Source organism: Muntiacus reevesi, chromosome 12 (genome assembly GCF_963930625.1).
Source record: "Muntiacus reevesi chromosome 12, mMunRee1.1, whole genome shotgun sequence".
NCBI lineage: Eukaryota > Metazoa > Chordata > Mammalia > Artiodactyla > Cervidae > Muntiacus > Muntiacus reevesi.
In genome coordinates, this window is record NC_089260.1 from 8,131,511 (window position 1) to 8,147,864 (window position 16,354).

General features: G+C 41.6%; 1 protein-coding gene across 1 annotated transcript in view; it reads right to left on the reverse strand.

Moving 5' to 3' along the window:
• The window catches only part of PIP4P2 (phosphatidylinositol-4,5-bisphosphate 4-phosphatase 2), a 64,911-nt gene extending 51,484 nt beyond the window's left edge, over positions 1-13,427 (reverse strand). Inside the window, exon 1 of the mRNA XM_065902838.1 lies at positions 13,257-13,427. Within this exon, the coding sequence (XP_065758910.1) occupies positions 13,257-13,362 (106 nt within the window). The 5' untranslated portion in view covers positions 13,363-13,427. The remainder of the gene's footprint in view (positions 1-13,256) is intronic.
• Between the last annotated feature and the right edge of the window lie 2,927 nt (positions 13,428-16,354).

A 16,354-nucleotide genomic window follows, 5' to 3' on the forward strand; every position in this document is an offset into this window, starting at 1 on the left:
TTTAAAGTTACAGATATTTTTATCTTAGGTATATCTAGATTCCTTACCAAGAACAATTATGTCATGAGATATAAAAGCAAAAGGGAACACACTATATCACTCCTTCTCAAGTGGGAAATGGAGGCCTAGAGTTCTAAAGTAACTACTCTGAGATCACAGCTATTAACTGGCTGGAAGAATTCAGAACAGTCCCTTTAGGCCAAACCACACCTGGTGGCAGATCATCTCAGGCTATACAGGGATTTAGTTACACAATGCTTGAGGAACTTACCTGAAGACCAGGGAGAGGAGACACATTTTTCATTTCTTTTTTCATATATTTATTTGTATTCTTTCAGAGAAAAAGAAAATCACTTTATAACAGGAAAGGAAAAAAATCTAGGGAAGTGCCAAAACAACACAAACTCTGATGCAGTCTCCACCCAACCTCAAAAAAATAAAGTAGAAATTCTCTCAAAAGAACAGAGTAGCAGGCAGAATGCATTCCCTTTTAAAATTGATTAAAGAGTTGTCATTCTTAGGTTGTATAATATCTCTTCATCCTTATAAAAAGGAAATTCATAACAACTGGGCATAAAGCTGTATTCAGGGTTGTCTGCTTTCCTCCAAAGTGGAAGGCTTAGGGTTTCTACTGATCACTTCCCAGACAGTTGCTTACGGCTCTAAAATATAGTTGTGAACATACATCCTGCTGAGTCTCCTAACATCTGTATATATCTATCTAACATCTGTATCCATCTGGCAAATCTTGCAAGATTTTGACAGAATGCTGTATCCTAAAAGTCTGCCATTTCTGAAGGGTCTGAAGAATCCTTGGGAATAAATGAGAAGCTGAAAGTATCATCTCCCACTACAGCAAAGCCTTACCATACATCTAATAGGTAACTGTTATATGAAATGTACTCCTCAGGCCTGATCTCTCCCTAGATTCCAGACTTGTATATCCAACTGCATACTGGACATTTCCAATTGAGTGATGACTTGAAGGTATTTCACACTCAACTTGTCTGAAACAAAATATTTATTTCCACTGACCTTCTTTCTTCATGTCCCCCTCCACACACCAAACTCTTCCAGTTTTCCCATTTTAGAAAAAAAGTACATATTTTACCTAGCTATTTAGGTCAGTTTTGGAAATTTGTGATTCCTTTCTTTCCACTGATTCAATCCTTCAGCAAGTCCTGCTGCTCTTTACTTAAAATATGTCTTGAATCGAACCATATTCTACTGCTTCCATCACCTCTACCTTGGTTCAGAGCACATGACCTCTTGCCTATTCCACCCCAACAGCCTCCTGATTAGTTTCATGTCTTATTAGCCTCTTCTCATTCGCCCCCTCCCCCCCATAATTCATTCTCTAAACATCAACCAGGATGACCTACTTAAAGGTAAAGCATTTCACATTTCATATCTCTCGTTTGTTTCAACATTTTCATGGCTCCCGTTATCCTGAGCACACAGTCCCATCTCTGATGGTGGCCAATAAAGATGCCATGAAACCCGTTACCCACTATCTGCCTCTACAAGGATAGCTGCTGACCTCCAGCACGCCCTGAAAGGAGTTCAGGGAGGCGATCAGGGATGAGGCATTGTCTGTCCAGGGGCAAAAACTGGCAGAACAGGCCTTTAGAGAGGTAGGTATTTCCAGGAGAGGATTTTACGAGCCCAATTTCTTGCATCTTCTTTTATTTAAACAGATAACTTTATGGATTATTTATTTTCTTTTTTGACCGTGCTGAGTCTTCGTCGCTCTAGTTGCGGCAAATGGGCGCTGCCCTCTAGCCGCGGTGCAGGGGCTTCTTGCCCTGGCGGCCCCTCTGGTTGTGGAACATGGACTCTGGGGGCCCAGGCTCTAGAGTAGATGCTCAGTAGCTGTGCATGGGCTGAGCTCTCCAAGACATGTGGGATCTTCCCAGCGTGTGGGATCTTCCCGGCCCAGGGACTGAACCTGCATCTCCTGCATTGCAAGGCAGATCCTCTACCACTGAGACACTAGGGAAAGCCCTTTGCATCTTCTCATATCTAGAAAAACGCTAAATTCATTAATGGAGAGACTTCTGCTCCTCATGACTAGTGGCAACATTCTGCCAAAATGAGTGCTTCGTTGCACGCATACGCCTTTCACTAAAATCACATATACGCTGACCGCTCCCTTACCTCTCTGGAGCAGTTTCCCAGGGCTATCTGAGGGGCTGTCTCCCAGGCTATGTTCCCATTTAGCCCCAAGCAAAGCTTAACTCATGACTTTCACTTTGTGCATTTTTTCATCAATGAAGCTCTTCTGGTTTATCCTATCTAGACCTGTAACACTTTCTACCATACTTCCCCCAAGTCACTACACTCTGAACAACTGTCCTCTTTGTTTTAAAACAGCATGTTTTCAGCCTGTTGTTCCAACTGCCTGATATCTTCCAACAACTGATTTCAACTTCTTTTTCAGGTGTCTGAGCAATTGTCATCTCTGAGATATCTTTTCTGAACACACTGCCTGAAAGACTCCCCACACGGCGAGTTAACTATCCTCGTGACCTGCTTCATTCTCTTCAGTTTCTGGAATTGTAAAGCTTGCCAAAGGTATCTTTCACTGAAATGTAAACTCCTTGTCATCTGGATCAGCGTAACAGGTGCTCAAATATTTGAAATGGTTGAATGAAATATTCCTTGATTAATGTTTTCAAGATGTTTGGTAGAGCCAGGAGGGTACGCAGGCATTATAAAATAGAATCATGGAGCTTTATTCATGGAGCCTGCTGAATGGGATTATAACAGAAAAGGATTGTAATAGGAAATGGTCTTGCCAGAATATTGGGAAACTGGAAGAAGATATACTTCAGTAATGTTTGGGCTCTATTTTCCCTTCATATGGTCTCAGTGAAGCAGATTTTGATTCAAAAACTGTTTTATACAAGTAGAGCACAGGGAACTATATTCGATATCTTGTTAATAAATTATAATGGAAAAGAATCTTAAAATGATATAAATATGAAACTGAATCACTTGGCTATACACCTGAAACAACATTGTAAATCAACTATATTTCAGTAAAAAACAAACAAAAAAAGAATTATTTGGAAAAAATCTCCTTAAATGGAGGATGAGCTTCAGCACAGCACAAAATCAAGCTTTCCTACCTTCCCAGTATCACAGCAGGTACACACCCTTACTGGGAGCTTCAGGAGTTGCTTTCAAATATGCTGCATCTATTTCCCCTCACTGTGAAAACTGGTTTCTGGTGGGTTTTCAGAAACCTTGGCAAATAAAATGAGAATTGAATTTAATCTTACAGGAGGTTAGTGTAGATCCCTGGGTCGACATTATCTGTTCCTGCCAATCCACAGCCAACCTTAAACTCTGCAAGGATGCAAGGAGGTTCAAAAATTTAAGACTGCCCCAAGAGATTAAAGAATGCTAGCTCAGTGCAATGGACTGAATGTCATGACCCCCTCAACATTCATATGTTGGATCCTACCCCCCTCCAATATGATGGTATTAGGAGGTGGGAACTTTGGGAAATAATTAGGTCATGAGAGTGGAGATCTCATGACTGAGACTGGTGTTCTGAAAAGAACTCAAGGGAGCTCTCTTGCCCTCTTTCCGCCACATGAGGATACAAGCAGAAGTTGGGGGTCTGCAACCCAGAAGAGAGCTCTTACTAGACACTGAATCTGTTGGATCCTCCATCTTGGACTTCCCAGACTCTAGAACTGTGAGAAATAAACATCTGCTGTTTAAGCCATCCAGTCTATGGTATTCTGTTATAACAGCCTGAGTCAAGATACTCACTCTATAGCATCTAGTGAAACTCTAGCCTAGTGTTGGACGTAGCTCTAAGTGAAATAAACTTTGCCCCACTGTAAAGACTTTAAAGTGAGGAACCATTTTCACTTAGATTTCTTTAGGTAGAGGACATAAGAGGATCACTGAAAACATACCTTGCTTATTGTACAATTTCTAAGTAAGATGTACAAAGGCTCATATTAAATAACTTACCTCTCCAAACAGGAGTCAATTTATTTTCTAGTCACTGAAAACATTTCCTCAAGCAGCTGTGAATTTACACACTTTTTAAAATGAAACAAGGTGAAAAGGAAATGTCAATGCCTTCTAAAATGTTTCATAGGTAATCTAAGTTTGTTTTCACAATAAAGGAGTATTAACCTCTTCATTGAAGTTGATTTGAGGTAATATTACGATTAAGATAAATGTACATTAGCATATGACATTAGATGGAAATGAACAGTTCTTCAGTTCTTTTAAAAAGGATTTGCCTATAAACATATCTAAACAATTCTCCACAAGGTCACTGATAACTTTCATGACACTAAATTCAAATGACATTTTTTAGATTATATCTGTCTGTTCTTTCTTGTAGCTTTTTACATGTTTGATCATTCCCTTCCTGAAATGTTTTCTTCCCCTTGATTCTGTGGTAGGTAGTCTCCTGGTTTTCACCCTACATCACTGGTAGAAACTTACCAGCCTTTTTGCAGGTTCATCTTAACGTAACTGTCCACTGAATGTGGGAGTTTCCCAAAGCTTTGTCCAGGGCTCTCTCCTCATCCCATGCTGTTCTTTCCCTCTAAGTGGGCTTCCAACTTTTTAACATTTTGTACACAGAGAAAATGATAATCTTTGTATAGATACTTAGAGCTGGAGGCCACTGGCCTAAAGGTTTCTGCTACTCCATGGACAGAGGATAGTTGACATCTTCACACATGTATGTTCTACCTCATCACAATCCGTGGCACACTGGCGGGGATCTGGGCAACTCTAAATCAAGATCCACGTATTTGGCTATCACCAACATGTAACACAACTTTATATTTTCAGCCCAGGCCTCATGATTAGCCCTAAACCCCTAGATCCAATTGCCTATCTGACATCGCTTTTTGGATATTTGAAAGTGCCTTAAATATATCATGTCTAAAACTAAGCTCATGGTTTGTGTTCTTCAAAACTTGGTCCTCTTCTGGTGTTCTCTATGTCTCAGTGTAAGCAATCATAACAAGTTGCACAAGCCAGAATTCTAGGAACTATCCTGACACTTCCTTCTCATTCCCACATTTAATCTATCATCAGCCCCTCTTCAGTAATTCCTAATGCCTTCTTATCTCTCCACCTCTACCACTACCTGAGTCCGAGTTACCATCCTGGCAGCCAGTCCCATCACTTCATGGCAAATGGATGGGGAAAAAATGGAAACAGTGACAGACTTTATTTTCTTGGGCTCAAAAATCACTGTGGTAGGTGGCTGCTGCCATAAAATTAAAAGATACTTGCTCCTTGGAAGAAAAGCTATGACAAACCTAGACAGTGTATTAAAAAGCAAAGACATTACTTTAAGGGCAAATGTCCGTATAGTCGAAGCTATGATTTTTCCAGTAGTCATGTATGGACGTGAAAGTTGGACCATAAAGGAGGCTGACCACAGAATTGTTGCTTTTGAACTGTGGTGTTGGAGGAGACTCTTGAGAGTCCCTTGGACTGAAAGGAGAGCAAACCAGTCAATCCTAAAGGAAATCAACCCTTAATACTGGAAGGATCGATGCTGAAGTTGAAGCTCCAATACTTTGGCTACCTAGTGCAAAGAACAGACTCATTTGAAAAGACCTTGATGCTGGGGAAGATTGAAGGCAGGAAGAGAAGGGGATGACAGAGGATGAGCTGGTTGGGTGGCATCATTGACTCAATGGAAATGAGTCTGAGCAAGCTCCAGGAGAGGGTGAAGGACAGGGAAGACTGGCGTGCTGCAGTCCGTGGGGTTGCAAAGAGTCGGACACAACTGAGTGATGGAACAACAAATGCTACAGGAGAAGAGCAAAGAAATACCTCCAAAAAGAATGAAGAGTCTGAGCCAAAGCAGAAACAGTGCAGAGCTGTGGCTGTGTCTGGTACTGAAAGTAAACTCCGATGCTACAAACAGTATTGCATAAGAACTGGAATGTTAGATCCATGAATCAAGGTAAATTGGAAGTGGTCAGACAGGAGATGGCAACAGTGAACACTGACATTTTTTAAACCAGTGAACTAAAATGAACCGGAATGGGCAAATTTAATTCAGATGATTGTTATATCTATGACCATGGGCAAGAATCCCTTAAAAGAAATGGAGTATCGCTCATAATCAACAGAAGACTCTAAATGCAGTACTTGGGTTCAAACTCAAAAATGACAGAATGATTTCAGTTCATATCCAAGGTAAAAAAACTCAACGTCACAGCAATCCAAGTCTATGCCTGAACCACTAATGAAGATGAAGCTGAAGCTGAACAGTTCTGTGAAGACCTATAACACATTTTAGAACTAACAGAAAAAAAAAGATGTCCTTTGAAACACTGGGGACTAGAATGAAAAAGCAGGAAGTCAAGAGATACCTGGAGTAACAGGCAAGTTTGGCCTTGGGGTACAAAATGAAGCAGGGCAAAAGCTAACAGAGTTTTGCCGAGAAACACTCATCACAGCAAACACCCTCTTCCAACAACACAAGAGAAGACTCTACACATGGACATCACCAGATGGTCAATATAGAAATCTGACTGATTATATTCTTTACAGCTGAAGATGAGAATCTCTATAGAGTCAGCAAAAACAAAACCAGGAGCTGACTGTAGCTCAGATCATGAACTCCTTATTGCCAAATTCAGACATAAATTGAAGAAAGTAGGGAAAACCACTAGGCAATTAAGTCATGAACTAAGTCAAATTCTTTATAATTATACAGTGAATGTGACAAATAGGTTCAAGGGATCAGATCTGATAGACAGTGTGTCAGAAGAACTACGGACAGAGGTTCGTAACATTGTATAGGAGGTGGTGATAAAAATCATCCCCAAGAAAAAGAAATGCAAAAAGGCAAAATGGTTGTCCGAGAAGCCCTTATATATAGCTGAGAAAAGTAGAGAAGAAAAGCTCAAAGGAGAAAAGAAAATATATACCCATCCGAATGCAGAGTTCCAAAGAATAGCAAGGAGAGATAAAGTCTTCCTAAGTGGACAGTGCAAAGACACAGAGGAAAACAATAGAATGGGAAAGACTAGAGATCTCTTAAAGAAAATTAGAGATATCAAGGCAATATTTCATGCAAAGATGGGCACAATAAAGGACAGAAATAGCATGGACCTAACAGAAGCAGAAAAGTTTAAGAAGAGGTGGCAAGAATACTCAGAATAACTAAACAAAAAAGGTTCTAATGACCCAGATAATCATGATGGTGTGGTCTCTCACCTAGAGCCACAGACATCCTGGAGTGTGAAGTCAAGAGGGCCTTCAAAAGCATTACTCTGAACAAATCTAGTGGAGCTATTTCAAATCCTAAAAGATGATGCTGTTAAAGTGCTGCACTCAATGTGCCAGCAAACTTGGAAAACTCAGCAGTGGTCACAGGACTGGAAAGGGCCAGATTTCATTCTAATCCCGAAGAAGGGCAATGTCCGAAAATGTTCAAACTACCATGCAATTGCACTCAATTCACATGCTAGCAAGGTAATCCTCAAAGTCCTTCAAGCCTGACTTCAACTGTATATGAACTGAGAACTTCCAGATGTACAAGCTGGATTTAGAAAAGGCAGAGGAACCAGAGATCAAATTGCCAACATCCATGGATCACAGAAAAAGCAAGAGAGTTCCAGAAAAACATCTACTTCTGCTTCACTGACTACGCTAAAGCCTTTTACTGTGTGGATCACAGCAAACTGGAAAATTCTTAAAGAGATGGGAATACCAGACCATCCTACCTGCCTTCTGAGAAACCTGAATGCAACTCAAGGAAGCAATAGTTAGAACTGGACATGGAACAACAGACTGATTCAAAATTGGGAAAGCAGTACATCACCCTGCTTATTTAACTGATATGCAGAAAACATCATGCGAAATGCTGGACTTGAGGAACTCAAGCTAGAATCAAGATTGTTGGAAGAAAAATCAATAACCTCAGATATGCATATGATACCACCCTTATGGCAGAAAGCAACGAGGAACTAAAGAGTCTTTTGATGAAAGTCAAAGAGTAGAGTGAAAAGCTGGCTTAAAACTCAACATTCAGAAAACTGAGATTATGACATCCAGTACCGTAAGTTCTTGGCTAATGGATGAGGAAAAAATGGAAACAGTGACAGACTTTACTTTCTTGGGCTCCAAAATCACTGTGGACAATGAATGCAGCCATGAAATTAAAACACACTTGCTCCTTGGAAGAAAAGCTACGAGAAACCTAGACAGTGTAGTGTAGCAGGGACATCACTTTGCCGACAGAAGTCCATCTAGTCAAAACCATAGTTTTTCTTGTAGTCACGTATGGATGTAAGAATTGAACCTTAAAGAAGGCTGAACAGCAAAGAATTGATGCTTTTGAACCATGGTGCTGGAGAAGACCCTTGAGAGTCCCTTGGACAGCAAAGAGATCCAACCAGTCCATCCTAAAGGAAATCAACTCTGAATATTCATTGGAAGGACTGATGCTGAAGCTGAAACTCCAATATTTTGGGCCCCTGATGCAAAGAACTGACTCACTTGAAAAGACCCTGATGCTGGGAAAGACTGAAGGCAGGAGAAGAAGGGGGTGACAGAGGATGAGATGGTTGGATGGCATCACCGATTCAATGGACATCAGTCTGAGCAAACTCCAGGAGATGATGAAGGACAGGGAGGTCTGGCGAGCTGCAGTCCACGGGGTTGCAGAGAGTCGGAGTCAACAACAAAGCAGAAGCCAGAAGACCTCTCGTGGCCTCGTCTCCAAAGTCACCCAGGTCTCTATTACAATATTCTGTTGGCTAAAAGCAATCACAGTATCAGTCCAGACTCAAGGAGAAGAACTGCCCAAGGAGTTGAATATCAAAAAGCATAGTTCTTAGGAGAGGAAGGAAAGTCTCTGGAGAACATAAGCCACCCAGCCTGTCCACTCCCACCCTGCAGCACCTCTCCTCCTGCAGTTTCCACTCTCACCACACTGGCCTTCCCTCAGGTCCCGGTACTCACCATCCTCTATCCTGCTAAAGGCTTTTGCACGTACCTTTTTTTTTTTTTTGCTTAGAGTGTTCTTTTGATCCCCAGTTTGCCAAATTAACTACTGTGCCGCTTTCATACCTAAGTTAAGTCTGAGGAAAGCCTTTCCTGACTTTCCTAACCAGGCTAAATCTTTTCATGATATCTTCTATACTCTCAGGGCATGGGATATATTTTTAGCACGGTCCTCTTCCCCACTGCACGCTATTTGTCTGAATGACTACGTAATTTTTGTCTTGGTATCCCCCACTAACCTGGAAGAAGAGCCATGTCTGTTTTACCTTTCTTACCACAGAGCCTGGCTAGTATCCCAGTATTTACTTTCTGAATAAATAATAAACAGAAATAAACTAAACAAACAAAATATCTCTGTATAACAAAGTACCCTTTTCCCTACAGAATTATAGTGAAGTAGATAATCACATTCCCATATTCCATGCATAAATGATTAGACAACCCAAATATAAACCATTTTTTCACAGATGCCATCTCATGAATTTAGATGTCATATTCATTTGCCACATCTTACCTATAAAATTAGCAGTTGAAAGCTAGTAAATATAGCTAAACAGAGTAAGTTTGGTGGTATTTTTCTAATCTCCTTTCAAATGAGGCTAAAACACTTCAATTTTAATTTCTATGATTTAAAAAAAGCAGAAAAGTATACAAAATGGAGAGGTGATTTCCTACTCTACACAGGAAGCCAATACTGATAGCAAAGACCACTAGAGGCATTCCACTTAGAAACGTAGGGAGATTTGATACACAAATGAAACGAGACACGAATGTGAACTGCCTCCCTCAATGTTATCAATAAAGAAGTGAAACTGTCAGTCGCTCAGTCATGTCTGACTTTTTGTGACCCCATGGACTGTAGCCTGCCAGCTCCTCTGTCCAGGGAATTCTCCTGGCAATAACACTGTAGTGGGTAGCCACTCCCTTCTTCAGAGGAGGATCTTCCTGACCCAAGGATCGAACCTGGGTCTCCTGCATCGCAGGCAGATTCTTTATCATCTGAGCTATAACTTGTCTATAAGTAAACACTCTATCAAGTTTCCATTTGAAATGAAATATTTCATCTTGTGGTGGGATCTCACATTCCTGTTCTTAGAAAGTAACATGAATAGTGAAAGGTTGAATTGAAGGAAATATTCACTGTGCTTAGTCATTCAGTTGTGTCCGACTCTCTGTGATCCCATGGACTGTAGCCCGCCAGGCTCCTCTGTCCTTGGGGATTCTCCAGGCAAGAATACTGGAGTGGGTTGCCATGCCTTCCTCTAGGAATCGAACTCAGGTCTCCTGCATTGCAAGCAGATCCTTTATCATCTGAGCCACCGGGGAAGCCCGAATATTCACTAGTTATGGATATTAGCCCACCTATAATTACCCAGACTTAAATTTTTTTTTTTTATAGAAGTGGTTAATAGCCATAATATTCACTAGTTATGGCTATTAACCACTTCTACAAATTTTTTTTTAAAGTCTGGGTGATTATAGATGGTAATTATCATAAGCCAAAGTTCTTTAGCAAAAAGTACATTTTATTTCTGGGCTTTTGAATCTCAAGCCTCTCAACTCTAATTCTTGTCAACTACTGAAAATATCTGGTCTAGGGAAAGACTGTTTCTTGCAATCTGAAATGATTCAATCATGTCTTTACTTACTCTTTCTCCACATGACAATGTGGATTCCATGAAGGCATGAATTTGGTTAGTTTTGTTTACCTAGAGCAATCTCTGGCACATTGTCCTAACCAATGAATTACTGAATGAGTGACTCGCACTGGTCTTCTAGAATCAGATCCTATGTATTACTCAAAATATTTATCAATATTCTTATTTATTTATTAAGAAAAAATATTTTGCCAAAAATGCAAAAAAAATGCCTTTTACTTTATCATTTATGCTTCTTACTTCCTGGGTATTATGCCATATGAAATTAGCGTCTCTAATTATCTAACCAGTCTCAATGACTAGTTAAGAAAAAAATTCTACAATAGGTGGAAAGAGCTTTTGGCTAAGTCCATGGTTAAGAACAAGGCAACAAGCCCAAACTGGAATCACTTATGCAGACCTGGGTTCAATCTCTGGGTCAGGAAGACCCCCTGGAGGAGGAAATGGCAACCCACTCTTGCCTGGAAAATCCCATGGTCAGAGGAGCTTGGTAGGTTACAGTCCATGGGGTCAAAAAGAGTCAGACAGGACTGAGCGACTTCACATTCACCTTGCACCTTTCATGCTTCCCCCAGAAATGGAATGTTAACCTAATCAATCAGGAATCTCCTGATCAGCGTCAGTGAGACAACCCACCTGATAGAGACCTGCCAGCCTCTAAAGAAAAATGACCTTGCCACAATCAATCCACTTTTTGCTAGTATAATTTCCTTGTCCCACTGCCTTTTGCCTATATAGGTCTTCAAGCTTTGTACTGATAGCTCCTTGGAGTTCCTTTCTATATGCTAGATGGGATGCTGCCTGATTTGTGAATCAATAAATGAAGCCAATAAGACTTTCAAAATTTATTCAGTTGAATTTTGTTTTATAACACACTGAATTTCTTTGTTTGTTAAAAGTTTTCTGGAATAAAACTTCATTTTCTTAGTGACGGAGCTGGAATTTGTACCTTATTGTGTGATTTCAGAAGTCTTATCAGATTAAACAACTGCATGGTAAATGCTAAAGAAGTCTACAAGCAGATCCATGAGTATGACCATTTCTGTGGGATAATTTAGCTATTATTTGACTAAAAATTAAAAAAAAAGATACCAGATAGAGGGCATGAGAATCTGTTATAAAATAGTTTCTTAAATCTAAACTCTGTCCCTCAATAAATTGTCAAATATTTTGTCTTAAAAAGGTGACTTGATAAGTTGAAACAGTCATTAATAAGTATTTAAACCTATTGGAGGCTATAACATTTGGATAATAGTAAATATACTAACATCAAATCTGCCCATTAAAGGAAATTCCCCCAAGTGGTCCTCTAACACAACTTTAATGCTGGCCAACAAACATGACTTGTAGGTTTTCAATGTGTGAGTATCTGGACCATTTTGCACCTTAATTCTCAACTCATCAATCACACTGAATTATTGATGACTAAACATCTTTGTCCTTTGTCCTGCTTCTTGTTAGGTGTGGATTAAGATCTAGTTGCTGTTTTTAAAGTTATAAAGTGCTAAACAGAAATTTTAAATGCTCGACAAGTTCAACCTGCTCCACAGCTGCTCCAATTTCAGACTTGAACTTAGAAAAAGTTGTGTTACCAGAAACATGATCCAGTCACATTTTCAAAAGCTTTAATGCGTGCCTCCTTAAACCACTCACATTTATCCAAAAAAGAAATACAAAACCTACATTTGCAAGAGCCATATTTGACCAATCTTTTCACTAGTCTAAGTGTTTTTTCAGTCTAGCCTTCCATTTCCTATAACCCCTGACTCTGCTTTCCAGTTATCTTTAACTCCTGACTCTGCCTTATTTCTGCTATAGGCTTAGAACAAGGATAGTTACTGGAATAATTGAATAGTTTGCTAAATAGATTTCCCCTCATTTTCTTCAGATCCCACTGCCATCAAATTTCTTGATTCCACCTTGAGAAGAGAAATAAAGAGAAATATGCAATGTTATCCAGTCCATTTCAGTCTCAGATATGCACCAAAAATATTCCATCTTGCCTTCTATTCCTTTGCATTTACCACTCAAACTAACACATACTCCTTACAAGCAGGAGTAATGAGGGCAGAGGTTTCAGATACATCAGCAACGTCCATTTCTTCTGGGAAGGCAGCTCCCTGATTGAACGGAGTATGGTGGGAGATGCATATTTTTCCAACTAAGCCCTTTCAAGGACAGACGCCAAGGTTGAGCAGTACTCCGGCTTCTCGGCCACCCGAAAGGAACTGTGAATGACTCCGGAAGATCTGCACCAAACCATCCAGATGCAGCTGAGGAGCTGCTGCGAAACAGCAAAGCCCAGCCTGGGAAATTCATGTCACATCCCGTACGTGGGTCAGAAGGGGCGAAATGCAGACCCACAGAGCAGGCATAAGACAGGCTGCAGACACATACGTCCCTTACCGGTGGGGAAGCAGGGGCGAAACACACACAGACACACACACACACCCCAAACTACACCCCGAGGAAGCCCTCGGGGCGGGGGGCTCCGGGCAGGCAGCCTCAGCCGCCGAAATCGCGGTCTACTGAACGTCCGAGGCTTCCCCCCCTGCGAAGTGCAGAGGGCCACGCCGGCCTTACCTCGGGGGCTGCTGTCCTGGAGGTACGGGGGCGCCGTGGGAGTGACACTGCCCGAGTGGGACGCGGACAGCAGCGGCGAGCGCTCGTCCACGCCGTCAGCAGCCATGACTGCGGCAGAGGCGGCCGCGCAGGCCGAGTCCGCGGCCCCGGAGGCGGTGTCGGCGGCGCGGCCGCTCGGAGGACCGGGCTGTGTCACACGGTAGGAGGCGGCGGGGCGGGGCGGGGACGGGGGGCGGAGGAGGGCGGGGTGGGGAGAGGGGAGGGCCCGCTGGGGAAGACCGCGGGAAAGCGGCCAAGTCCCCGCCAGCACGGAGGCGCTAAGGGATGCAAGGGGAACCGCAAGCGCAGAGGGGCTGAGGGATGCAAGGGTCACCACAATCACAGAGGAGCTAAGGGATGCAAAGGGGTACCGCCAGCGCAGAGGGGCTAAGGGATGCAAGGGTCACCAAATCACAGAGGAGCTAAGGGATGCAAAGGGGTACCGCCAGCGCAGAGGGGCTAAGGGATGCAAGGGTCACCAAATCACAGAGGAGCTAAGTGGGGTGCAAGGGGAACCGCCAGCGCAGAGGGGCTAAGTGGGGTGCAAGGGTCACCAGAATCACAGAGGAGCTAAGTGGGGTGCAAGGGTCACCAAATCACAGAGGAGCTAAGTGGGGTGCAAGGGGAACCGCCAGCGCAGAGGGGCTAAGGGATGCAAGGGTCACCAAATCACAGAGGAGCTAAGGGATGCAAGGGGAACCGCAAGCGCAGAGGGGCTGAGGGATGCAAGGGTCACCAAATCACAGAGGAGCTAAGTGGGGTGCAAGGGTCACCAGAATCTCAGAGGAGCTAAGTGGGGTGCAAGGGTCACCAAAATCACAGAGGAGCTAAGTGGGATGGATGTGTTACCAAAAGCACAGAGGGGCTAAGGGATGCAAGGGTCACCAAAAGCACAGAGGAGCTAAGGGATGCAAAGGGGTACCGCCAGCGCAGAGGGGCTAAGGGATGCAAGGGTCACCAAAAGCGCAGAGGGGCTAAGGGATGCAAGGGTTACAACTCTTTCCTTTTGGTTCTTGACATTTTCTTAGCTAAGGAGAAAGAAGGGGAAAGAGGAAGCGTGAAAGAGGATAAAAAGGCCTGTGGCTTGATGACAGGAAAACTACAACCAACACAAATCCACGTTTAACTCCTCCAGCGCGGAAAGAGGAGTTCCTTGCTGTCAAACTTGCTGCGGTTACATGAAGAGAGCTTATTTAACCCTAAGAAAGCTTAGGGTTATGAATTCCTTCTCGAGGGCTGCTGCTTTTGTCGGGAAATCACTTTTCAACCTCTGCTGTCTAAGAGGAAGCACATTTTTGGAGCATCAGTGCCACTCCCTGCTTTTCTTTGTTAATTTTTAAATATGTTTGGCGCGCTAGCAACAGTACCTTATGGAGACGATGCATAGTGTGTTGGCTTTTACAAGTTTCATTTTACAAAATGGATTGTCATGTTAGTTTTGTTTTTGTACTGTGTAGTCTCTGACACACATATGATAATAAGTTTATGAATAATGCAAGACAAAACTGTTTTCTTTAGCTAATGGTTTAGAATAATCTTTCACATGAACAAGAGAACATAAAAAACAAGCTAGGTCACAGTTCTCATTTTGATTTTTGTCTTTTTCTTTTCTTTTTTTTGGTGGCTTACTAGAATGGTTTTAAAATCAAAGTTTTGACCATGCCCAGATTAAAAAAAAAATGCAATGGGAAAATAGTCATTGTCTCAAACCAATAATTTTTCTGCAGTAGTTCTGAGTCATTCATCACATATTTATCATGTGATCACTGGTCTGCAAAGATGAGTAGGGCATGGCCTTGGTCTTCAAGATGCCCATGAGGCAGCAGAGTCAAAAACAAATGAAAAATGAGGCTGGTAGTCTTTAAATGGGCTGTGGCTTTAAAGGAGCAAGGGGGAAAGCGAACCGTAGACATTTGAAACTACCTCTTATATTACATGCCCTCTAAAGATGTTCTTTATTCTGAAAAATCCATTTAGTCGTCAGCTGGAAATTCTAAGAGAAAATCAAAGTATAATGTTTTCTATCATACAACATCTTTTGTGGGTCAGTAGTATCAGAATACAATAACATATAAGGATTCCTATAAGATATAATCAAAGGGCATTTTATAGGTCTCCAAAACCTGGCATATGAGGGTTCAAGATATAGCAATCCCTGCAAAAGTGAACAATTAACAAAAGAAACAGCACTGTTTTTACATTTGCAGCCTAGAAGCTATGGAGATAAAGAAAACTTTAAGACGAATCAACAAAATCCTATTTCTGTAAAGTCGGTCCTCCATATACATGGGTTTCCACATCCAGAGATTCAACCACAGTTCAAAATTTTTTGAAAAAAAGATTTCAGAGAATTGCAAAAAGGAAAATGTAAATTTGTCAGGTTTAGGCAACTGTTTGCATATCATCTACATTGTATTTACAAATATTTACATATTATTTACATTGTATCAATATTAGGTATATTGCAAACAATCTAGAGATGATTTAAAGTACACGGGAAGATGTGCACAGGTCACATGCAATACTGTGTAATACTGTGCCATTTTATGTAAGGGACTTGCGCATCCAAAGATTTCGGTATTCTTTAGGGATGGGATGGGATGGTCTGGAACCAATCCCCCAGGGACAGAGAAGGACAAGGGGCGACTGTAGTGTCTTATCCTGCCACCTGTCACACTTTATTGTAATACTATATTTACATCTTCATGACCCACTCACCTTTTACCCCCAGCTGCCTTTGTGAGATCAGAAACCAACTCTATCTCATTCACTATTAATCTCCAGTATCTAATACAAGGCACAGCACATTAATAAGCGCTCAGTAAACGCTTGCCAAATAAATAACAAGTGAGTGTATGAACAAATCCTTCACAGTCCCAGAATCTTACTAAAATGAATCATTAACAGGAAAAAAGTTAAGAGTATTTCATGATGTTTTGATATCAGAAGATGAGAGTTTTGCCATTTGACTATGTTATTGTTCAGTTTTATCTTTACAACTAGAGTTCCGTTATTGCCCAGGTATAATGATCAGTATCAATTTTTTTCATTCTTTATTT